This window comes from Dromaius novaehollandiae, chromosome 2 (assembly GCF_036370855.1).
Source record: "Dromaius novaehollandiae isolate bDroNov1 chromosome 2, bDroNov1.hap1, whole genome shotgun sequence".
In the NCBI taxonomy this organism is placed as follows: Eukaryota; Metazoa; Chordata; class Aves; order Casuariiformes; family Dromaiidae; genus Dromaius; species Dromaius novaehollandiae.
The window spans coordinates 83,255,211-83,280,911 of record NC_088099.1 but is presented as its reverse complement, the minus strand read 5'-3'; the positions used below and the strand labels follow the sequence as shown (position 1 = coordinate 83,280,911).

At 42.7% G+C, this 25,701-nt stretch overlaps 1 protein-coding gene across 5 annotated transcripts; it reads right to left on the bottom strand.

Moving 5' to 3' along the window:
* Positions 1 to 971: 971 nt before the first annotated feature.
* On the bottom strand, positions 972 to 22,853 carry OTULINL (OTU deubiquitinase with linear linkage specificity like). Of its 5 annotated transcripts, XM_026121872.2 has the most exons (9): positions 17,821 to 17,927; positions 16,350 to 16,622; positions 10,441 to 10,582; positions 10,284 to 10,333; positions 10,094 to 10,185; positions 6,724 to 6,873; positions 5,871 to 5,999; positions 3,487 to 3,759; positions 972 to 3,202 (listed from the first exon to the last, which is right to left on the bottom strand). In XM_026121872.2, the coding sequence occupies exons 3-9, from the start codon at positions 10,509 to 10,511 to the stop codon at positions 3,023 to 3,025; spliced, it is 945 nt and encodes a 314-aa protein (XP_025977657.1). In that variant the 5' UTR covers positions 10,512 to 10,582; positions 16,350 to 16,622; positions 17,821 to 17,927; the 3' UTR covers positions 972 to 3,022. The 5 variants fall into 5 exon arrangements, with proteins under 5 accessions (XP_025977657.1, XP_025977654.1, XP_025977656.1 ...); XM_026121869.2 differs by lacking the exons at positions 16,350 to 16,622; positions 17,821 to 17,927 and adding an exon at positions 22,639 to 22,853; XM_026121871.2 differs by lacking the exons at positions 16,350 to 16,622; positions 17,821 to 17,927 and adding an exon at positions 19,759 to 19,863.
* Positions 22,854 to 25,701: the final 2,848 nt, after the last annotated feature.

The window sequence follows — 25,701 nt, the reverse complement described above, 5'->3', positions numbered from 1 at the left end:
TTTGCCTTGCCTTGAATAAGCCATTTGGATTTGATCTTCAGTCCCATACACATGACTTCAAGGGCTTATTCATTATAAAATCCCTCATTTTCTTATTATACATTCTTCATTGAAAAAGATGAAAATTTAATTCCAAAAACTAATACAAAAATTACTGTATGGAAACATGCTTGACTAAACAAAGCTTATTTTTGTTGACCCTGACAATTCCCCCAAAAATTAATAATCTAATTGCTTAACAAACTTTCCACAGTTTTTCTGAATCACAGTTAGCTGTCAAGTGTCAGATAAATATTTCACAACTCCAAGTTTTGGGCCTACAGTAGAAGCCTACTTATTCCAGGGATGACTAGATAAAACAAAGAATACGCATGTTATGTACAGAGGAGCTATATGAGACATCTACATGCTGTGTTCAGCAGCTCTGTCGCCCTCACATTTAATTACTATCTCATTTCTACCAGCACCAGTTAGTACCAGTACATGCAGTTTATTCAGGAGGATTTTTCTTATATTTTTTTCTTCATATGTAAAAATATAGATAGGTTTTGCATTACACATATTACATGCAAAATGTATCGCTAGAAACTCTGATTAAAATCAGTGCAACCGCAAACTTGTCTCAGTGTCCATCCAGATCCTCTATAGAGTGCTCTCTGCATTTATCCATAAGACTTACAGTTATCCTCAACTGAAGTTTCTCTTTCCTCAGATGCCATTTCTGCTCCTGTCATGGCTCAGCTCGCAGCTCAGGCATCTGAAAATTCATCCCACCTCACTCCAGACTTCTGGAGCAGAGAGATTTAAATCTTTGCTGGTCTCTCCCAGCTCCTGTTAGGGTCAGTGAGGAGACCCAGCTCCATCTGGAGACGAGCTCCTCTGATTAACTATATCATTTTGCCCTCCACTGGCTAGGCAGGGAGCCCAGAATGGCCCAGGTCAGATGCAAGCATGCAAATTGGCAAGATGAATCCCACTGTGCGTGTTATATATTTATTAACGCCCTTCTACATACATGCTCAAGCTTACAAAAACAGTGCACATTTTTGACAATTTAACAGGTTCAGCTATAATGCTTTTGTATTGCTAGTCAGAGATCATATGCAAACCATTACAAATGTGTGCTGTAAAAATATACCATTTTTCTGTATGTCTGTACAAAAACAAGAATAAAATAGGGACAAGTCTGTTAATAGCTGTAAATGGTATGTGTACTGTTGGTGCACAATAGATAACAGTACCCCACTCTCAGGCATTATAATATTTCCCCATGTGGAGCAGAACCAAACCTAATGGCAGCAAATTATTGCATTCAGTGAAAAAAAGTTTCTTTTAATAAATAATATATCTGATATGCAGGTTTTGATGAGATGAAATTATTACGTGTATCAAAGCTTTTCAATTAAAAGCTACAAATTACTGAACAAAACTGAACTCAGACTTTCAAGAAACAAAACTGTTACAATAGAGAACTCAGCTGTTTGTGTTTATAAATATATGTACATATACACAAAAATCAAAGAACTGTAAGGGGATAAAATTGCTTTCCTTTATACAAAGGAACAGAACAGTTTCTATGCACTCCAGACTTTACTGTTTAGTTACCACATAGCACTGCTTCGCTCCTGCAGGCCCAGTTCACATTTTTGTTACTGGCTTATATTGTCTCCCACAAGAATTAAAAACAAACCTGCCTGTCACCATATTCCTAGGAGTATTTCCATTATTGTTAAGGAAAGACTTCACTTCTTCATAAAACACCACTTTTTCAATACAACTGTATGCCTATAGCATTGTAAGCTTTTCACAAATAAATGTTTGGCAAAATCTGCCATATCATTTGAATATTCATTCCTGTTAAGGTCCCTCATTTTAGAAATAATCAGAACAGTTCAGTCTTTTAGAAAATAGATCTTGACAAAACGTTCCACACGCTAAAGTAAATTTTAGTTGTCCCAGACAGACTTCTTCAAACATTGAGGTCTAAACTAAAGACAGCGATCTTATGCGAAGAGACTGATATATACACAGAGGATATAATACATGCACACTCTGCTAAACGCACGCAATGCACAGAAAATTAACTTTTTGTGAAAATGAAGTTTTGAGAATGTATTCAGTGCACAGCTTTCTCACACCAATTACAAAAGAAATCTTCACATCTCTTGGCAGATAATGCTGAAATCAGCCCTTAAAGAGATTTACAAGTTGATAAAAACCAAAAGACAGCTAGTGGGTCTAACTATATTGCAATGTTACTTATTAATTAATACTGCCTTTTTTAGACTTGGAAAAGCTAATGTGCTTTCTTCTGCTTTATAAAGTAGATCTGAAGCACATCTGGCACAGTATTTTTTTTCTGTGCAGCACTTCCTCGGCTGCAGATACCAGCACTGAGTGCAGACAGCTTAATTTCAAGTGCCTGAAATAAGTCCAGTCTGCAGCTGCTTGCTCAGGGCTTTCTCCAGAGGAGACATTTCAGCAACAGGGGAAGCTGCACGTTATTTGAAGCAGCTATTCAGTGGCCCAGGTTATGACCTTGCACACTGGGTAGCCCCAAATCAATGCCAGTTTAATCTACTGGCATATAAACGGTGGGATGCTGGAAGTTGCTTCCCGACTGATTCATCCGCCCAGCTAGAGACAGAAGGGGAAAGGCAGTAATTGCTTTAGGAACTTGGGTTTAACCCTCCCGGGTAGGTCAGAGTAAACCCTTAGCCTAACAATAGAAACCCTAGCATTACCTTCTTCTTTGGGATGCCGCTTAATCTTTTTTGTTTGACAACCCTCAAATATGACATTTTTTCCCAGAGAGCATGATAATATATTTTATGTTTTTTATGGCTGACTGCTGGTGAATTGAGCTGTAACGAAAAAGCAAAATGTTTACACAATAAACCCATAAATCATTTTGTAATCATTAATATGCATTTATCAAAACCTTACTGCTGCCAATTAAAAACTTAATTCACTGGAAATGGTCACTCACTATATTATACAAAGGAAAAAAGTCATTGGTCCCTCATGTTCTGGTAAAGGGGATGTGATAGTAGCAGTCGTCCTCAGTCAGAAGAGAGATCTCATGCCATTCTCTTTGATATTCATCTGGATAGCTTACTTGAAACTCTTCAGTATTAAACTTATGAAGTCTGTAAACTCTTATCTTTACTTCCAATAAGTATCCAAGAAGAAACATTTCAACCTAGAGGAGAAAGAATTCTGTCAAACATTTATTTCTCAAACTAGAAAACTGAAATAAAATCTCTCAAATATAGTCCAATTTAAGGTGAGTCACCTAGCTTACTTAAAAACAGAAGACAAGGAGTTACAGAGAACTTTTTATAACTAGAAGAAAGAAACTTAATGGTTTGAAGATATTCTCAATGTTCCAGTGGGCCAGCCATCACAGATGATCTGTGATATATTCACCTAGTCACATCAGAGAACGAATAACTTTTGTGATTTAGTTTTCATTTATATTGTTACCTGTTCTAGGCGACCAGAGTCACCTATAGCATTCAGATGATTCATCATGAAACTCAAAGGGTCAGAAGAAGAATCACGAGCAAGGAGGAGGCTAAAAAGGTTTGGTATATGTTTTTCCCTGTTCTTCATCTGCTCATAGGCTTCGACAACTTCGTAGAGCATGATGAATTTTATGGCCTCGTATAGTTTGTGCTCCTTGCTCTCATCAGAAAAAAGTGTATTACAGATGTTTCCTCTTTCTTCATGATCTTTAATACTGCTTATTTCACTCCACTGGAAAGCACACAGAAGAATAATCATCAAATTATTAGGAACTCTATTTAATATGAGCAATACCAAAACAGGAATAATAGTCTGTACATTAGCATGATTGTGGCCAAATGATGGTTCAAATAAGCAGGTGGATTTTTGGGATCTGCAGCGAAATTTGAAGCCTTACCCATTCCAGTTTCTATTTACCCAGCTCAAGTTATTTATTAGAGAGGGATCCAAGCATCTGAGTGCTAAAGACAGTCTATGAGAAAGCAAATGTAATTCTTCTGCATAAAAACCACCCACCATCGCAGTAGAAAATCCAGCTATTAGTGTGAGTGGAGAGTCTTAAAGGAAAATAACCAGTAAAAGGACGTCAGAAAGTTATAGGAAATCTGTGTTGGTGCCTCATACACACTAAGCCATATGTAAAGGTTAAATTAAGCGATGACTCCTGATCCGTTTTTAACTTACAACTTCCAAAATTCAGTGGTTTTCCTCTATAGCACCTTTTAGATTAAAATTATGCTAGCTTAAATTCCTCAGATTCCGTGCCTAATTCAAATGCGAGGCAATTAAAAGGAACATATGTAAACTGGAAATGCCAGCATGAGCTCACAAACTGTACACACTGGTATGCCTTTCATGTGTTCTGGTTCATGAGGTCAACATAAGTCGGCTGGACAAGGAGAAGGGACAAGACAAAGGCACACGAAGGATAGGTATGGAGGAGAAATTTTTTGTGCTGCTTACAGTTAATAACGAGAGCTCCTTTGCTCTCTCTTGTTCTAGAGGGGGATCAAAAGTCAGCATTTATATCTAGAAAATGGGCCAGCCAGGAGATAAACAGCACTGGGGGGGGGGGTTAGGGTTAGGGTTTAGTAACATTTACTAAATCAGGCTACTCAGACCCCATGAGAACACACAGGATTTCCTAGGATGTCTGCTGAATAAAGAAATGAGTAGACAATTAAATACAACAGAACCCTAGCTCCCAGTGCCAGCTTTTTAGCACTGCTCACGCTACTAAAGATACCATAAAACCTTCTAGTGAGCAGAGGCACTGCAGAAATCCATCTCACTGGCCAAAAAGCTTCTTTATTAAAAAAAACCAAAAAAACAAAAAAAACAAAAATGGAAGCTAAATGTCCAATAACAGCTCAGTGCAAAATAAAACTGTTCTGCAACAATTTGTTAAGAGTGACTCACTAGCCTGACTTGCAACTTTTTTCTGTACAAACTTGCAGTTTAAATGCTTCATACCATGGGACTAACATAGACTAATGAAGAACCACAAGAAGACAGGAACAAAAGCCCAACAACCCAACACTCTTGCAAATGCAGAGAACAACTAGAATAAAATAACTGCACGTGAGAACTGGCAGGCATGTCCCAAGAGGGCCAGCAGGCCTCAGTTGTCCCTGGGGCACAGCAAAACTGCAGGAAACAGACACAGACCGGGTGTCTATTTTAATTCCCTCTTTTTACTTTTAATTCTTTGTTCTTAGAGCTAAATAAGTCTATCTGGTTCTTTAAAAAACAGCTGGTTACTATCAGGGGTGTCAGCTTTTGAAATGACAGAGGAGTTGTTGGTATACATAGGGTGGCATAAAAGGAACTAGTGTAAATGCAGACAAGTAGAATAAGCCGTTGTGGTTGTGGCAAGACAACACAAAACAGTAGGACGGATGCACTCTAGAATTAAAAATGACAGATTAAGGACAAATTAAGGGTAAGAGTTTCAATCCAATCGTAGCCTAAAGCCAGAAGTCCAGCAAAAACTAGTATCCCCTTCATGACTTTAAGCCAGGAGAGCACACAGAGCTCATGCCAATAAGTGGGAGGACAAGGGTAAGGAGAGAGGTGGTGGCATGCTAGGGAGAGCGTGCAGCGAACAGGCCAGAGCTCCCGCAGGTGCAGGCTGGCAGAAGCCCCAGAGCAGCTCAAGAAAATGTGCAAGGTCTAGCCAGGCCAAGCTTTAATCTCTGTTTCAAAAGGCCTGCCCAGCAGATGGGCTATCTGAACCTGGGAGACAGACCCAGAAATATGTAACAAGGAGGAGTTCCCTAACTCAGATTCAACCCTTTTTTCATTGCTTTGTTTTTCTCCCTTACCACTTCCTAAATACTCACATTTGTCTTTAATGCTTCCATGCATTTGCGTAATTTTCCAAAGGCATTGGGACCTGTGTATCTTTCTGGCCCGAAACTGTATTGCTGAATCCAGTTGCAACCTTGAGAATACAAAAGCTTTTCAGGAAGCTGGGAAAAAAAGTAATTAAGTAGAGATCATTACCATAACAAGAAGCAGATAATAAAGTTATCATGAACTTGTCTACAGAGATTGCAACACATCTGAATTTATGAGATGGTTCTATCCTCTGGTTGTATAGCTTAAACAAAAAAAATACAAATGGGCTTCAAAACAACTCAAATAGTAAGAAGGAGGCCCCATTTGACTGCCAAGTCCTTACAAAGCTTTTTAAACAATGCCAGCCAGAAAAGAAGAAAATATGTTGCCAGCAAAATATATCATGTAAACTCTTGAAAAGCTGGATACACGCAGACTCAGTCAGGTTTTTAAGATTCGAGCCTACATGCACACCCATAGAAGCAGCAGCTACAGAAATTTTAAGTGCTTCCTCCCCCACATCCTCACTGCTTTCTCTCTGTCAGAGCTCACAAAACCCAGGGCAGAATTCGTGCACTTCTCGGCTGCTTCAGCGCTGCGTTCAGCAGCTCAGCTTGAAGCTTTCTTCAGTGGCGCTCCCAAGCAAGCTGCCAGGCTCTGCACCAACATGGAGGAGGAGGATTCTTTTGGGGTTAAGGTAGTGGCATCTGGCAGAGGAGCAAGAATCTCCTTAAATGCTGATAATGATTCACCTTCACTTCCACAGCAGATGTATCCACTTTCACACTGAACAAAGCTTCCTTCTGTAGTTCAAGTCACAAGTTCATTGTGTTCATTTAAGGAACTGAATTTTACCTTTAATATATCCTTCTCCTTCATCCATGATGGAAAGGGAATGCCTTGACTGAATATCTGAAAAAGCACTGCTCTTAGTACGCAGTAGTTGTCTCTCCTGACTTGTCGTAGATATTTGATATGGTATCTCCAAAACAAGTCTTCATAGGCCTAAAAAAAGACCAAAAAAGATTCAGCAATAAACAATTTAAATCTTGGATGGAACCCATATTAAGCTGGAGTTCAATTCCAAACTACTCATAAAAAGGGACTAGGGAAAAGAGAGAGTATACTTTCATGTTTTATATACACAAACTTACAAGTTTTATACACACAAAAATGTTCTAACAGTTTTTGTAAACACCTTAAACTGGCACTGCCCCAGAAAAGAGTGATCCTGCACTTTCTTTGAACCTGGCTACTTGCTCCCATCTTTGCACTGTTGCTAGAATAAACATTCATGTGGCCAACCAGACCAAAACAGACCAGTGGGAACTTCTTTGCCACAACAGCTTTAACCCCGATCACTTCACAAGCTGTGCCAACACAAAGGATGGAGCAGCGAGAGGGCAGGAACGAGTGCCTGGAGAATGCGTGAAAATTCCTTTTTGCAGAAACATCTCTTGCACTGACCTGAAGCTATCACGCAACAATGACCTAAGGCTGAGCAGATCTGACAGCTCTCTGCTGAAGTGGATGGCTCGTCTTCCAGCTACACACTCCCTTTGCTGTGTGTTACCTCTGGCTCTCAGCTGAGCCCTTGGTGAGACAATTCTGACCAATAAGCCAATTCAGACCAATAGACCAATAAGCAGAGAATTAATTTAAAAAGAGGACTGTACAGTTCCACAGACTACTGAATCCCTCTTACAATTTGCTTCCTAAAGGGGGTGAGGAGATGGTCTCACTTCTTTGCCCTCTTTCATCTCAGCTGCTTCCCTACCCCATCCCAATACCACTTCTTGGCTGCCCAGTCTCCCCTGCTCCTCCTTTGCTTTGGCTGTGACAATTGTAAACCCTATTGCAATCTTTTTGCTGGGTAAACTTCCTGCTGCTTCAGCGAGTTCAGGTGGCTCAGAAAAGGATCTAATGAATGCCAGAGCCAGCAGCATAGGATGCGTAGCGGGAGCACGTGGCCAGCAAAAGAGGCGAGGTGAGGAGCTGAGAGCACGGAGTCAGGTCCCTCCACAGGGATGACCTGTTAAATCAGCTAACAACATCTGAGGTAGATACGTAAAAGCCAGCACAAAAAAGAGAGGGGGACTGCCTAGCTGGAATGAGGTGAGGAAAAAGGAGAGCCAACACAAGCAAAGGACTGTTTCACTTTTGGTGACAGGAAACAGGTTAGGCCACCTCATGTATTTCATGAAACCTCATCCTAAAATGCACTCTTACTGTGATAACTCTGACCTGATGTAACTAACCATCCGCTAAACACCTCTGAGTATCCTTCTCAACTCTGATCATCTAATAGGCTCATGCATTTTCTGAAAGGCTTGTTGCCTTGTGCTCATTGCCTATGTGTTTGCAAATTTACTAAAATTTCTGATATCTTTTTTTACTTGTTCCTCCAAATCACTTTTGGCCTTGCTGTATGTTGTTCTGCGCATTTTTAGCACTGTTGTGTTCCTGCATTTGATCTGGCTGAGTTTGTTCTTTTCTCTGTTCATCATTTGGACACAACTCCAGCTTTTGAAAGATGTCTTCTTTCTTCTGATAACTCATTCATGCTGTTTAGCCTTATCAGGTTCCTTTTGCTTTTTCTTAAGTCCCTCTTGATGGCATGCTTTTGCTCTGTGATTCCAATACCATGACCTAAAGCAATACATACGTCAAATACACCAACTATAAATAGTACAGTCTCTTAGCTGTCTTTTAAGTTCTTTTTAACATGCTTCCTCCTTTTTATGTAGTTTCCCTTTCTGAAGGTGGATGCAATCATAATAATTTTTTTGCTTTGTTGCTCCTGCAAGGATGTTGAAAGCGACTGCGTACTGCTTGCTGTTCCAGAAAATGGCAACAGATATTAGAGAGCAGGGTTTTGAGGCAGGTCCTGTGCGCTATTCAGGACCAAGGCAAGGGTTGCTTCTGTTCCCAAAGGCTCTCCGGAAAGCTGCTGCATGAAATAGTCACTGATAGCACCTAGAAGTTCAACGCCATAGCTGTTGCCCAGGGTAGATGGCTAATCAATGTCTCTCATCACTGCTGCAACTCCTGCCCCTTTGCCTCTTTCTCTCTTAGCATATCATGATCAGTGTTCCCAGCATCATTAGATAAGTCAAAAACGCAGCCCTGGTGCTCTATTTGTCCTGTGCAGGCCCCGAATTCCACACCATGGGGATACCAGGTTATAACATCACCGTCAGCTGATTAACTGGATTTGATTCTAAGTTTTCTTTAACAGATACCCCTACTCCATCGTCAGTACAGTTACTTCAGCAAGAAGTTGTCTGGGGACAGTAAAGATCCAGCCCAGAGTCTTTGAGCCTACATTGGTGACTAACGCTTAATGCAGTGGAAACAGAGAGCCATAAAACATATAATATTTGCTGCTCTTTGCTCCTGGATGCCTACCCGCATCACAAGTTAGGGTAACATAATACCGCTTCAGCTTCAAACATCTGTCAGGCTCCTCCAGAGCGTATCGGTTCTTCCTTCATTAATGGCAACCAAGATACAACTGCCAGAAGCCCACTGCACATGTGATAACTCACATTTGCCAAAATTGCAGCTGCCATTTCTACCTAGTAGGGGTATAAGCATGTCCACACAATGTACAGAACTGATAAACATGTAAGTGAGGTGACAGAAAACAGTATACCTGGCATTAGCGAACCATGAACTAAGCAGGCCTCTGGCTCCGAGGCTCAGCTATCTATGACTCAAAGCCTAGTTTGGTGCAGCACAGCTAGGTGACCTTGGCTCAGGATTATGAAGAAAACTTATTAGGCTGTGAGAAACTATTTTAGCTAAAACTATGCAAGATAAGGAAAACACAAATTCAGAGAGAGGTATAACGCCTCAACACTGCTGAGAGGGGTGTCAAGCGCTGACTGCTATCACTTCAACCTTCAGAGCCTGGAAGAAAAATGAGTGTGTTTCATTCCTCCCTCGAATGAAAGAGTTTCTGCCTTACATCAGAGGCTGGCCAAGAGACAGTGCCTAAGAGCACGTGATTTTGGCCGTAACACTCTGGGTGATATTTTCCTACTGTCACAATGGAAGCTCCACTGTCCTGCGATCTTAATTTAGACCTGTGTTAATGTTTTTCATTCAAACTGCTGGTGTAACCAGCTCTGATAGTTGTAAGAGCTGCTCGCATGAGAACCGCTATTCTTTTCTCAACTACTTCTCCCCCATCTCCAGGCATAGATTAACATTTAACTCTTACCTCCTGTATGTGTTTGGCTTGCTTTGTGTCTCCTTTCCACTCTCTTGTGCAATAACCAAGGAGATCGACTTCTGGCGACACGCTGAGATTCTCTAAACCAAGACCAAGGCACAGGTTAGTCACCATCTCCTGTCCTGCCTTTAAAGGGGAGGGGGAATTAATGAATACAGAACGGCAACAAAAAGATTACTTATGAATTTTCTCTGAAGATAGCTGCCTGAAATCCACCTGGATTTCCACCTGAAAGCCAGATGATAAAACAGGTATCAAAGGGGAGATGTCAAAGGTAAACATTTACCAAAAAAAGCAACACCATTGAAAGTTAAAGTCTGCATAGTAAAACCTACCATTTCAATAGCAGCACTAAACAGTTGTACAGCCTTCTGCAGCACTGAAAAACAGCGATGAGGAAAGACATGCCTAGCTGTATTACTTTTTGCCACAAGGATTGTTTGGCAGCTCTTGTCCAGGACTGCACCTCATGCCCTCCTACAACAGAGGAGAGAGACAGAGAACTTTTCACTCTCTCGCAATACATGTTTATACTTATTACAAAGAAATCATCCAAGTACGGTATCAAGTAGGATACCACTCAAAACATGAAACACAAAACATGCAATGTAAAAGACACAGTACATTTAGTGACTTGCTTAATTTGTCCAGTTTCTGGGCTTTGAGGGGCACTTGGTTCATGTTTTCCAGCTCTCCTCCACACAATAAAGTCTACAAATAGTCACAACAACAACAGAGTGGGGGCTTCCCAAGCAGACTGATATCAAAATGACCGTTCAATACCAAAGATTTGCTTCGGGATGTTTTGACCAGGGAGCTCTACTGTCACTACTTTGTCATATATCAAGGTTTTTAAGACGACGGGTTCCTGGGAGTTGTAGTCTACAAGTTGGCCATGTAAGGCAATAGATTAGCTGACTAAGCATCCTATGACTGCCCACAGGAATTAAAGGAATGATCCTTGCCCAGTTTGAGCAAGTTTAGGGTCAATTTAAAACTCAGAAGAAAGCTTCTCCCTGGAGATCTGGTAGGACGCTCAGAAGACAGTGATAAAGGGGGTATGCTCTCACTGTTCTTCGTGGGGATAAACCAAGACACGCTCTTCCTCTTTGGCATTACAGTGAGGATTGGGGAAGGCTTTGGCAGTCTAATTAATAAGAAAACCCTGACTTGAGAGAAGCATAGAGATTTCAAGATTGTTGACAAATGCAGTGTCTGCTCCCTAAGTGAGAAATTTACCCTCTGGCTGAAATCTGAGTATAGAAAATTCCCAAAGTTTATGACCAGCAGCTGCTCTATTATTAACTTATTTATTGACTTAATACAAAACTTTAAGTGACTTTAGCTTTTTGTATAGGCATCCCAAGGAAGGCTGAAAATATCCTTCTCTAGAAGTCCATGAAGGCAATCATTAACTCAGCATAGCTGAATGTGAGTTGAATTTCTGCTTCATACATGAAGACAGAGACACGCTGTTATATCTTCTACTTGTATGCTACACTATCACATGCTTACCTGGCCTGACTTGGGGTTATCCCTGTAAGGGTCGAGTAAAAAAGGCAAGAATAAGTTGCACAGTATACCGTATGCACACACAACCAACCGGACCAAGCATCTGAAGCTGCAGGAAGCATTTATCACTCATTCCAATTGACAGCAAAACACCAGCGGTAAGCGTTAAAAATGGCATAGCTCCTGGAAACTCCTGGGCACTCCCACTTTTAGTATATACACTTATCGCTGATGGAAACCAAGAGATCTATTTTTAATAAGGAAATTGAAACCACCCAAATTGTGACCAACAAAACAAGAATTACTAAAAGATGACAGTCCTAGCAGAATCAAGTTAGAGTAATTTATTCTCTCTCTGCTTTAGGACAAAGTCATCAGCACTTAAAAACCTCAATGCACTGTTACTAACTGAACCTCCTCCTAACTAGGAGGGAATGTTAAAAGCTTACAGATGTTGTTGAGTCCCTTGATAAATGAATATTTTGGATTTACGTTTTCATGCTGTTGTACAAAATCCAACAATGGTTCAAATAAAATTCATTAACAGCAATTTAAACATATGGTATCAAAAGGATGATGCGGCAGACTCATTTCATTACTTAAAACGACTGTATGGTCCCTCTTTCGATTTTGAACAAACTGGGACTACAAAAAGTGATGGCTGGTCCATCTGCTCGAATGCCATACTTTGCTTTGTTGCCTATCAGAAATATGTGCACACAGCCTTTCAATAAGTCGAATTTCTTCCTTTAACCCCTTTTACAGAATAAAAGATGAAAAGTTTGCACTAGCATGTGCTTTTAAGTTAAATCAAAATCTCTTCGAAAAGCTTTTGATAGTATTAATCCTGCAAAAAAACTCCTTCCAAGACCCATAGTTAACAGGTGCATATGCAATGAGTTTTCAAGGAGTGCTGGGAAGTGCAGGCTCGCCGACTGCAATACGAAACCTGAATCATCACAGAACATGCTATAATTGAATACTGCTCCTCCATTTTTATTTAAATTTGGGGGATTTATAATGAGAAATTGCTCTAATAAGAAGGCTAAATGGAAGATGGGGGGAAAAACTGCAAACAAGTGATTTGGGGTATCTTTGTTACGCTTTTATTACAGTATACACTGGACTTCATGACCTTTCCCTCCTGTCATGGATCAACACACACTGTTCAAGCAGGACTTTGTGACTCATTTTCCACCCTCAGTGCTTATGTCAGACTTGGAAAAAAAAATTACAGTTACATTTCTAAGTAAATGAAATTTAGAAGTGGCAGCTGAATCACAAAGTGCTCTTCGTAAAAGCATAAAGAAAAAGTCAGGAAAGAAGAGGGCTGCTTAAAATAGATCTTTCCTCCCCCTCCAAAATCCTTCAGAAACTAAAGAACAATTTTGTTGGAACAAACACATGCAAGGGTGAGGGAGTGGGGAAGGTAAAATAACCCCTCATATTTTTAACACAGTCCATGCCCTGGGATACAGGCACAAGCCATCCCTTTCTGCAGACAGCCGCAGTTGGGCTGTCTCGCGACCCGCTGTTGGGCTCACATCCCTTGGGTGCCTGATCGCGAGGCACTGCCACAGAGACAGGCCTCCACCGGCGAGCCCAGGGACTCATAACGCACTCCTAAGATGAGATTTGCACAAACAGAGTTTGAACGGTGCTAAAGTAAGGGTTGATAACAGTGTTTATCTGGCCATGCAAGAAGTACACCTGTTTTCTTTTCATGCCACATCATCAGCTTCCTGCTAGTGCCAAGCCTGAAGCTTTACCCCCCACAAAGGCAGCAGGAGACACGTGCAAAAAAATCCTAAAAAAAAAAAAACCCAAAACAAACAAAAAAAACCCTTTCAGAAAAGCAAGGAGTAGGAATCATCTATAACATGTGCTTCTTTCACAAGCAGCTCTCCTGGAAAGGCTCTAAAGGATTAGCCCCACGCTTGACTCCCTCACAGCTTTTTTTAAAGGCTGCCACCTTAAAAAGTGATGTTCCTAATTCCCCCCAAAGCACATGTCTCTCTCCTTCAAAGAGGGAGGCAGAGCGTGGGACCCTCCAGTCTGGGATGCCTGCTGCTCTCTCCTGGCTTGACCCAGCACCAGGAGGAGACCAGGACCCTCAGGCGCAGCGCCGCAGACCCACCAGATGTGTGCCGGCACCACCCCACACTTTCTTCAGCCTCCAGTTGAGGAATTTCTCCGTAATGCCTCAACTAGCAGGTGCCTTACAAAGCAGTGCCAAGTGACTGCAGGTGCTCTTCAGTTCCCCAGAGGTCACCAGCAGCACCATAATCCCCCCAAATGAGCAACTCCTGCTACAGCATAGACCACGCACAAACTGAGGTACGAGGGAAGTGCTGCTTGATCTGATGGCGATCTCGTTAGCAAAACCCTTCCTTTACCAAGCAAAGCAATGTCAACTTGTACCCATGGAGCTAAGCAAGCCTTCTGCCCCTGTCCTCATGGAACAACTTGAGATGGGAGTCACTGCCTGGCGTACCAAGGTAAGGAGAACTAATTCCAGGCAAAGATGGTAACCACCGGGGACGTGGCTTGACTTACCAAAAGTTCAGCCGTGTCAACCGATCAGATCTTGACTTCTACACAAAACCAAACTGACCAGAAAAATAAAAAGAAAGAAGAAAAACACCCAACAGTCAAATTGTAACTAGAATCTTGCAATCACCTAGAAAACTGGATAGTTCCTGTCACGTTTAGGCTCATTACTTTCAAGAAAGTCTTTATTTACACAGCTGACGTGTGTAGGAGTTCCCTCAAATGTTCCCGCAACTCTTATCCCCTTTCTCCAAGAATCGTTCAGAAAAAAACAGAGTAGAAAGGCAACCTCATACTGTATCCCTGATCTTCAGCGGGACCCGAACGGTTGCTGCTAACACCTCTACCCAGTTGTGACATTGACTTACACCTACTCTGTGGCAACAAGCATGAACAGTTCTCACCAGCTTGGCGATTAACCAAAACATAGCCTGGTGCAGCTATTTTTAAAAAACAATTCCATCTATATACTCAAGATATTAACACATGCGCTGGCCTGCATATACCATTTGCTCTCTACCAGAACAAAAGGCAAGCTCAGTTCTTGATGCCCTTTGTAATCCTGCTTCCTTTTGAAAGAAACAAGGTGTGCCATCCTGGACCTTCAAAGGATTAAAGTTAAGATACACTTCCATTTATGTATGAAAAAAACACAAGAGAAGCCTTCAGACATTTTACAGTAAGGATCTCACACCATAAAAAGTAAGTACTTCTTAAAGCTTTTATTCCCAACTATGATTAAAAAAAAAAAATCCTTTTAAAGAAGGAGCCCCTGAAATTTCTGCTCCTGTGATGATTCCTTGTTTAAAATTTGGAAAAACCTCCTTCCTCATTCAGAAATGCTATTTTAATGCTGGTACACTTCAAATAGCGCTTCTGTAAATGCACTAAATCTATGATTTCAAGGAAGTCCATCCTATGGATTCTTGTTATGCCTGCTGCTGAGCTTCACATTGAGTCATCCCTAACGCTGCTCAGGTTTGTTTTTGTTTTATCTATTCACAGACATAGCTCTTCAAAATAACTTTTATATTTTTTTTTTTATTTGGCTGTGCTGAACCCAAACTGACAGTATAAAGAAAATATTTTCCTCCTGAATGTCTTCATATGCTTAAGTTTAGCCAAAAGGCTAAGTGGTATGAATGCCTTGGGTTTTTCCATTGATTTGTCTTGATAACTGAAGCTTTGGTGCAGGAAAAAAAATTCAAGTCTTTCCGAACAAGAGTTTTTTTCTCCTTTATCTTGTTTGCTAGACAGCACAAGACTTTTACCTGGAGCCCTCCCCTCCAAAGAAGCACAGTCATTAGAAACTAACGGGGTTGATCATCAGTAGCCCTGATGAGCTGTATCATGGACACTAGGAGGTCTCCCAAGGCAAAGGCTGAGCAGACTGCAGTAGGGGCTGCCACCTCGGGGAAAAACTGCCCCTTGGCCCTGCCTCGATGCACACTCGAGCCCTCAGGCAATGCTGGCACCAGGGTCACTGCAACCTTGGGAGAGCAGGAGCTTTCTCGAGCCTGCTGCCTGCGAATAAGGGGACAGCAACCACCACCTCCAGGGGATACGCATGGGACTGTCTCGACCCCAACATGAGCAGCACCAGCCGCAAAGGGGTGCAAGCAGCAAAGCAGAGGAGCGCTCCTCTTGCATGTGTGGAATGGCAACAGCTATCTGCACAGAGGAAGAGGGAACGCCAGCAAAACCCCACACTTGGCAGATCTCTGTGTGAGCAGCATTGGGAAACAAGCTGCTCGTCAGGCTCCAGCAGCAGCTCTTTGGGGACAAAACACCCCTTGGATGGCCACCAGTGAGTCACCAGCCCATTCCTAAACAGCCATTTGATGGCTTGAAAAGACCTTTGCTGAAGTGCCAAGACTCAGAGGAGAAAGCAATGAGAAATGCCTGGCCGCTTGGTAAGCAATCCCTGCAGGGCAGCCTAAGGAATTTTAAATTTCTGCTCATCCGATAAACAATTATCCCTAGGGACAGCCAGGGAAAACAATATCAGGGAACCCATGACAAACAAAATTCAAGTACCTGAGCTTGCTTCCTGTCTAAGCAGTCTCAGTAACAGCTGCTAATTCTTACAGACAGCACATGCATTTGCCACCAGGATCTTGTTGAGATGCCGCTCGGAAAGCCAGCCCCCTTTTATCCATTATCCATTATATCCATTTCTCACCTTCACTTGCTGGGAAGTAGCCTGGCTTCCCGCCGTATGCTCACAGCACAGATTTTACGCCTGTCTTCGGAGCACAGCCCTCTCCGAAAGTTTATCGGACTTTGCACGTAATGAAGCACTCTGCAGAGCTGTATATTTTTACCAAGGAGTAATAAGCAACATCACTTGGCTGTGTGTCAGATCACAAAGTCTGTGCTTCCCCTCTAGACATGTGCAGAGGTTATTCCAGCTGTGCAACGTATCTGCTTGGGAGTTTTACTCGTCTCTCTCCCTCTTTCCAAGACATATCAGAAACGGAAAAGAAAAGCAATACAAAGCAAAATATCAAAGTCATCACTTTGAATATAAATGACAGAAACTAGTCTCACATCTCTTTTTCCTCTCTCAGCGTGCAACCTGATGAAAGTTAAAAACTTTAGCTTTATTCTGTAGAACTGTTGCTATCAGTATGGATGCAGCTGAGCTTTTTTTGTCTGTGCTGTCTCTTCATCTTTAAAGGGCATCAGATTCAACCTGATATTTCTGAATTAGCTTACATGCATATGAATTTCTCTGCCAGTTTTTTTTGAGTTCTTTACTCTGTGCTTGCCTAAAATCTTAAGCAATAAAGGCATGTAGAACGGTAAAATCAACTGCATCAGGATATCTCCAATTTTAAATTACTATTGCTCAATATAATGCCAAAAATCATAGCTAGAAAAAAATGTTTCACAAAGATATAATTTAAGAAACCAAAATATCCTGATGGAAGTTCTCTGATTGTGAAAACATATTATTATTGCTAATAAACTTTTTAGTATTGTTACAGGCATCTGGATGCCAAGAGAAGCTTCAAATGAAGTGTTCAGGACATCAATCACAGGGGCCAAGAGACCACAGTTCCCTGACACCTTAGTAATTGCAGTAACTGGCTAAAAGCTTGACAGCTAGGTGGAAAGGTCTACATAAAACACAAATTATGCAGGCCTGTCAAAATATGGTTAAGTGCAACTTCTGCACATCAAGCTCTTTCCAAGGAGCTGGCAGTTTGCAGAGGCATCACTTATTTTCAGTTGCAAACTAAAAAGAAAAAAACCCTGGAATTTTGGACCTTGGAATCTGGCAGTGTCATTTTTCAAAACCTGCAATGATACAAAATCACCCATTTTAAAATCTCAGCCTTCAGCAAACATGCCACAGCTAAAATTTGTGCACAGGAAGCAATACAAAATGAAACTGGAACTGAAAATTACTGAACAAATCAGCAGGTCCCTCCAGTGTAGATATTGTAGGCCCTGCGCATTACTTGAAACCGTGCTCAGAACAGAACTGAGAGAAACCAGTAAAACATCTTGTCGCAGAGAAAAACCTGAAACAAGTGTTTAAGCTTGGAGAAAGGCTGATTTTTGACAAAGCCCACGGAAGTTGCATACACTCAGCAAAGAAAGCAATAAAATAAAATAAAGACAGAGCTGCAAGAGTAGCAGCTTACCTGTGCGTCGTGCCAAGCACCTTGCCGTAATGCTTCCTCACTGCCCAGAAGCTAGAACAAACCCGATGATATTTAAAGCCCCACATGAATGACTAATGTCAATGCTGACATAGAAAAATGTTTTCAAAACAATTAAATTACAACCACGCTCTTCTCCTAGTATGGTTTGGCACTGTGACTACCGTGGTTCAGCTACCCAGGGTCATCAGGTAGAGGACAGCGGTATTTCTGAAATCTCAAACTCATTTGCCTGTGTAATCATGTAAGGTCAAACACTTTCAGACATTAAGCTTAAGGAAAACTGCAAGGTCTTCCTGACAGATCTTTCAGTGCCTGTCATCAAATCCTTGGTTGATAACATGTGAGGATTTAACCTGGAAGCTGTATCCAAGAAAAAAAGATAGACAGAAAATCCCGATGCTGAATGGGAAATCCACACCAGGTAGTCAGGCAACCTGGTCCAAAAAGTTAAACAAAACCAAAAAGCTTATATTGCAAAGGAAAAGAGGAACTTAGAACTATGAAAATTAAATAATTTATTCAGGAGCTCAAATAGGAATGCAGATACTTATCCATAAAAGCACCTGCATTTCATATGCTGACCAGCGTTTTAATGGTGCTTTTGCTCTTGAAAATCACTTCTAACACCCTCATCCTTTACACAGTGCTTCCAAAACACTGGTAATATTTTATATAAATACACAAAATCGCATCTTTTTCCTCCTACTGCATGATCTCCACTTCAAATCACTTGTTCAGCAGTAAAGGCATAAATATTCCTAGGGAACAAACTTAAGCGGCTGGAAAGTCGTTTTCTGAACCTCAAAACCAAAATGTGTCATTTCTTCCTGTTTCGTACACCTTACCTCTTTCATCACTTACAGAAACCGTAGCAGATCAAAGGGCAGAAGTGGGAATAACTGTATTTTCACGTATTGGAGACAGAGCAGCTAGCACTGCAGTAGCTTAGCACTCACTTAGCTGAATGCCACAGAAACCTGCTTCTTTTCGGAAAATGAAGTATCAGTACTGGTAATCATTAAAGCAAACATGTATCATAAAACATATAGCAGAAAAACTGACTTGCAGACCATGATATCTTCAACCTAAAAGATGACTTCACAGGGGCATGAGAGATGCATGACACCAAGAGCTACTTGCAACCTGTAAGCAGCTCAGAAGGGAAACATGTCCATCCTTTTGCCAACTGCTTCCGATCCACTTTTCCCTGCACCTTATCCCTACTTGTTTCTGATTCCCTTTTTCATGGGGAAAAGAGACTGTCAACAATGTCCAATTTTATAGGCCATATGGTTAAAAAAAAAAAAAAAAAAAAGTTTGCACACCTGCTGTGAAAATGAACCCTGTGTTTTTGTCTTTTTTTAGATCACAGTGCTCTCCGGGTACATTAACCCTAATACAACAGAGCATTCAGAATATATAAGCTTCCAGATAACAAAACAAACAGCACATTTCACACATATAAAACCCCTTTCCGAAGGCCTGCTGCCGGATTTCCCCAGAAATACAGCCCTTAGCGACCTCCCAGCGCGCTAGGCCATGCCCAGCCCTCCAGGCCAACCCGGGGCAGGTGCTCTCCTCGTTACACCGCATCATCACGCTTATTTTCATTTTACATTAACGGAGAGTCACACCCAAAAATTCTTACCCCCCGCGGAAGCCTGCGGGGCAACTAGCCGCAGACCTCTGTTTTTGTTTTGTTTTGTTTTGTTTGGCAAAGCGGCCTCAAAATATTCAAAGGGAAAACAAAATTTTAAAAAAGCGCACAGAAACACAACCCCCAGTCGCGCCGTGCCGCCCCGCGCCGGCACCGCCGGGGCTGCGGGATGGCTGCACTGCGGGGCAGCAGGTGCCGCGCATCCGCGGAGGGGACCCCCCACCCTGCACCGCACCACCCCCCGGGACGCCGGGACCCACCTCACCGCGCCCTGCGCGCCTCCCTCCGCCGGCGCCTTTCCGCGGGCAGCAAGAGCGGCGGCCCCAGCCACGCCGCCGCCCCGGCCGCGGGGGGGCGGAGCGGGGCGGAGCGGGGCGGGGGCTGCCTGCGGCCGGGCCCCGCGCCCCGGGCGGCGGCGCCCCGCGGGGCGGCACTGCGGCGTCGCCGCCCGGAGCCCGGGGGCTCAGCAGCGGCCCCAGGCGGGAGGGCGCCGCCGCGCCGCGGGAGCGGCTGTGCCCTGCCTCGTCCGCAGCGCGGGGCGCCCGCGGAGCTCGCCCTGTCACCAGCAGCCCCCATCACCCAGAAGCATGGTTTCTGCTTCGGGAGCACGCCGAGACCATTACCTCTCGTTTTAAGGCAGCGGTTCCCCTCACGGAGGGGCAACAAGATCAGCATCTGTCTGAAATTTAGCCACAACACATAAATACAACTTAGTGACTTCAACGTTGTTTTGTTTCTCTTTTCCTATCATTGAAAGTTCATTTCTTCACCCATTCATTCATTAACGGGATGAAGTGCATTCACCCAGAAAGAAATTCGTCCTTGCCAGATACCTTCCCTTACAGCAGTCTTACAGGTCTTGCTTGTTCTAGCTGCATGCAGAGTATTTGCGCAGAGCAGCGCAATATCCTTTCTGGCTGCACACTGAGGAACAACTCTCTGCCACCTCCCCAGGGTCTGAGTAAGTGATGCAGACTTAAATCTTTTACAGAATTACAAGCAGTTTGCCCCAGCACAGAGCTGGGACAAGCTTATAGGTTTATTTCTAAGATATTGTATGATGTTAAAATGGTTTGAGAAAGAAAGTGCGTTTAATTAAAGAATGAAGAGATTTGTACTGTCTTACAAAACATCAGATATTTTCTCCATCTACATCAGCTAACCTAGGCAAGCAAAGAAACACACACAACCCACCAAACACTGAAGTTCCAAGCACTCACTTGAATGCACCAACAGAAAGAAATTTCATATCCAAGGAAAAGAAAATCTAGGTTTAAAAAACAACTAGGAATAGGAAGAGTAAATATTTGACTCAGAAGGCCTGAAGCTGTCACTGAAGTGCCACTCCATAGAAAAATCTGTTCTGGAAAAAACATGTTTTTAAGTATGCTATGACTAAACCCCTTTATACTGACATCACTTTGCTGTTGCTTTCAGTTTGGGCATCAAGCCTTTGGTTTATCCTAACTGTCTCTTCGGAGACACAGCTGAGAGAGATGCTATCAGAATAGCCCACCCGGCATGCAGCTGCAAAGGCTCACAGGCACCTAGGACTTGTTTCTGACCCACGTCTGGCCTTGCAGCAGCCACAGGCTGCTCTGCTTCGCTTTCCCTCTCCCAGCTCCAGCCACTTCCTTCTCGTGCTTTCTTGGACAGGCCACTTTCAGTGCTGCTCAGTGGTTTAGCCTTCCAGCCAAACCCAAATTTGCCTCTTTCCGCCCCCTGTAACCTGCATTAAAGTGTTAGGATTTAACAGACGATTTCCTTGTGTAGACAGGCCTGAGAGTTAATGTTTAACCCGTTGCTGACTCATTAGGGAAGGGAGATGAAACACATAGTACAAAAGCTGCAAATCAGCCAGTGTATCAGTGGGTCCTCCCCCGCTCCAGGCTCTCTCCCCTCATGCCAGGGCACTTCTCCACCATGTCACCTCCTTCCAGAGAACAGCGAGTGCCCTGCATGTGCTTCTCTCTGCCCCCCTCCACCGCCAGGCTCCTCCAAGCGGGAAGAGGTTAGTTCTGGTGAGACTAAGCCAAGTGACATAGAGGCCTAGTGCACGCTGTGTTAGGAAGGTAATGGTAGGCTCATGCCATTTCTTTTAACTGAACAAGAGTTAAGATGCTCCTAAAGAAAGCAGTCTACGTCTAGGTCTAAACCAGGATGAACTGCAATAAGTGGAACAGAAGCTACCTGGAAAGTGTTTCCGATGTGGATGGTGTCAAAGTGGAAACATGCTGCTGCAAGGATTCAGAAAGTTTGTCTAAATGTGAACTTTCCAAAAATATCTTGGAAAACCATGTAGGCAGCTAGTGAAGGCGTTAGTTAGAATATCTATTCAACCTGTTTCTGAAGAACTAAAGCCTCTCTTACTTTACCTCTGAATAAAAAGAAGTTCCGTGGAGATGAAAGGAAAACTCCAGGGAGATCAACCTTGCAGCAGTTTAAGTTTGATTCTCCCGGTCCAGACTTTCTATTAATTGCACACGGTCATGATACTCAGGCGAGGTTACACGCAGATGGTAAGTCTCTGCTACTTCAGGGTATTTATGATATGTCCTGCTTTTTAGACGAACAGCTATGAACTTTCCCATAACGTGAACCTCACCTCTGTGACTTTCTCCAGATCATGGCATCTCCGAGTTGCAGACACAACTGTAACTACCTCCCGCCACTTGTAACCACAAACGACTCTGTGGCAATTACAGCAAAAGCTTATGCTGAAAGCCACACTAAACAAGTATGAAGACGTTTTAACTGTGCCTATTTAAACTGAGAAAGTAGCAGCACAAGCATGTTCATGCAGGTGACCAGCAGAATTAGAACTGCGCCCAAAGCACATGCACAGTTCAAAAGGACTGCTAAAAATACCCACTGAGGCAAAGACAACGCTATCCAGCTCAGTAAAAGTTGTGGGAAACCTATATAAAAAGCTGGTAGGAGTTCAGCTTTTCAGGTCCATTAGTAACAGTCAGGAACAATTTACCTATTTAGCGTTGCTTATTACTGCTAACATCAGATATAATCCAAAGTACAGGTAAAAGCAGGGCCCATGAAGCTACCATCTCCAGCACAGGAGCTTCCCATAGCTGATCACCACCTGGATGAGACTCCAAAATCTGAGCTCAGCTCCACGAACTCACCAACACTTCTCTTTGCGTCGTTAGTTCTGCTTCTTTTCTCTTGCTCTGTGAACGGTTCTCTGTTTTTACTTGCATTTCTGTGATGTTGTCTCTGCATCTCCTCTCCAGAGTAGCCTCCCAGCTGGCTTTCTCTCTCCTGACTTCGTTCACTGGGGGTAGAAAATGAGTCTTTACAGACTCAGTTTGTCTTTACAGATCAACAAACTGTGAAAGGATCTGACTTCCTGTTTCATTTCCGTTAAACTTTTCAAAGTTGCATAGGGCTGTGTACGCTTCTCCATATCCAAGCCGCAAGAAAAAAAAAGAAAAAATTGAGCCTAACTCAGCTATTTATAAAGGTCACATCATTACCTCCCTGCACATCTTCCAAGTTGTCTGAGTGCTGGAGACCGTAGGGCAATTTTCAAGCTGTGATATAGCCACCATAAATGATTGCCATCTTAGCGGTAATCCTTGCAGAGTCACATGGTGGTACCTCTTCTTTTCAACTGCTATATCATGTCTGAGAGCTAAGTATTTAGTATTACTTATCGAGCAATCACTGTCAATGTGGGAAACATTGTGTAGCTGTGAAGAGGAAACAGGTGACCCACACAAACATCCCTTCCCCATTAGGATATGGACCATGCTAGGCTTACACAAATACAGCTGAATCACTTCATAGATACAGAGTTTTTAATAAGAGTGAGCAAAGAATCCTTTGAGGGAGTCTTTCACATCCCCCCCTCACCCATTGTTTTAAGTTAAATGGTCTCTCGACAGTCTGAGGCTACTAATTCTGCTTTAATTACAGCACAGTATTACAGTACCTTGAATCATAACTTCACAAAATCCAGTCTCCTGCTCTGAAGATACCCGCAACTTCTTATTTCAGAGAAGGAAGCAACCATTTTCCCTGCCAGATTAGTTGTCTGTTGACTGTTGCACCATATTATAGATGCATTAAAAAAACCCACTGTAACTCATGACTCATGTTGTAGCCTCCCTTTCACTGGAAGGCTGACCTCCCTTTCTGCATCTTTTATTAAGCTTCTTTTGTTAAATTCATTTTTAAAGAGGATATTGCCCCTTTATCATCTTTGGATCAGGAGCATTTACTTACAGCAATAAAGGAAAGTTGGGAAAGTGGGGGGGTGGGACAGTAACTTTTACTTACATTACATTTTTCTTTCTGTTTGTTGGCACCCAGGAGCCAAAGGTTAAAGCTGCCCTCCCTCCTCCAGTCCAAGGCTTGGCCCTCATGACTACAAGCCTGTAAAGTCTTTTTATTTCCCCACTGAACATGGTGGAAGGAGGAGAGAGATAAATAAAGAATTATCTGTCTTCAAGTGTTCATTTGCTGCCTTTGGATGCTCAGCTGCTGCCATATATGTATATATAATGTATATATGTATGGCTGTATGCATATTTTATACCTATTATCTCTGTTTAGTTTCCATTAGCAGAACAGGATAATTCTGAGACGGGGAAAAAATGTGGGCTGGCTGCAGGACCAGGGCATCTCTGAGGGGAGGTTTGGGAAGAAAATTAGCAGGACAGAAAAAAAGAAACATCACACATGTCCTCTTTTCATTTACTTCCTCAGAACTATTTTTAATAAAGCAAAATAAGCAAGCTGTCTCATTCAAATGCTACAGTGAAAATAGTTTATTCTCATCACTGCATTGGATTCCCTTTTATCATCTTCAGTTCCTCTATTGTGTACTTCCTCATCCATTGTGTCTGGTAGGTAGGTTTGCTCCTTCCCCCACCCCCCAAAATTCTCGATGTTTATCACTGCTCACTCATCCTCTTTTCTTCAGTTTCCACCTTCTTATCCCATAGCACATTCTTTCAGCCAGGCATAGCTGGTTCATCTGGATGACTCCTTAACAATGTCATCCAAGCAGGAAACACGGATCCCCTCGCTGTCCTGCTGTGTCGGAGCATGAATGTTTACCTGAGCTCTGCACATCTTCTGTAGCCTTGTGAGTGTCTTTAAAGCATGGTGAAAATGCCAGGGTTTTGAACAGTCTGCGTTACAGGGATCTAGGAACTGCGGACAGTTTTGGAAAGTGATGTTGTCTTTGTTCCTACGCGCTCAGGGACAGGCGGAAGGGAGGAGAAGACACACTAGGACCTTCTGTACCTCTCACTACAGGAAAGCCTCAACTGAGCTTTGGAAATGGATGAAATTACAAAAAGTACAGGAAAAAGATCCCCATTTTTTATTAAGATTTACTAAGAGGTTTAGAGAGGGTTGTTGGGGAGAATAAGAAAAACAAAAACAACCCTAAAACAGAAGACTATATATTCGCCATGCTAAAGGCAGTGACCACCTGGGCTGATGTAGTCCACAAACTAAGAACACTGTTTTGCTAAGTAGCCAGTGTTTGCATGCCTGCATATTTGCACTCTTTATCGCATTCACAAGCTGACAAGGAAATTTCCTTTGTCCACCCCCGCACTTCTGTGGCTGGTGTTATCTGGCTGCCTCTCCTCCCTGTGACGTTCCCCTGTGGTTCTGCGAGAGGCAGAAACTGAGGTCTGCGTTTGATTGCCCAACAGCTCAACACGCTCACTTGCCTGTTAGCAAATGATGGTGGGATGAGTAGCTCTTTGTAATGCAACATCACGATTTGGAAGCCCAAACTTGATGTGGCATGACATCGTTCACTGCCTTGCAACAATAAGCACACCCTCTTCTCTGTTACCTGGAAGAAAATCATCCCTTTAGGAACAACAACCTGATCATTGGCAACTTTCTGCCACAGGATCTGGTCAGGCAAGGTGCTGCTGCATGCAGGTGCTCAAGGTGGTACTTAGTGGGCCAGCAGGTTGTCCACTTCCTTCCCAAGACCAGTAACAAGACTACCATCTGTACAATCTATGTTCTGGACAGATTAGGATTTTGGAAGCATCAGGCAAGCGGTTAATGCACAGTTGCCTCCCAATGCCAGGGCATGGGTGCAGGAGATCAGCGCCTTTGGGAAAAGGAATTCCTTTACAAAATCTTTAATGGGCCTTGGTTTTGGATAATTATTTGTAAATAAGCTATTTTGTACTTGGAAAAGCATTCCATAT

What these genes read in the sequence shown, in the direction of transcription:
- OTULINL (XM_026121869.2), bottom strand. Translation starts at nt 22,735, where the DNA reads ATGCAGAGACAACATCACAGAAATGCAAGTAAAAACAGAGAACCGTTC. An exon ending in AGGAGAAGGATATATTAAAG is followed by an intron (nt 6,000 to 6,723) that starts GTAAAATTCAGT and finishes TTTTTTTCCCAG; the next exon opens with CTTCCTGAAAAGCTTTTGTA. An exon ending in TGGAAGCATTAAAGACAAAT is followed by an intron (nt 3,760 to 5,870) that starts GTGAGTATTTAG and finishes TGTGCTTTCCAG; the next exon opens with TGGAGTGAAATAAGCAGTAT.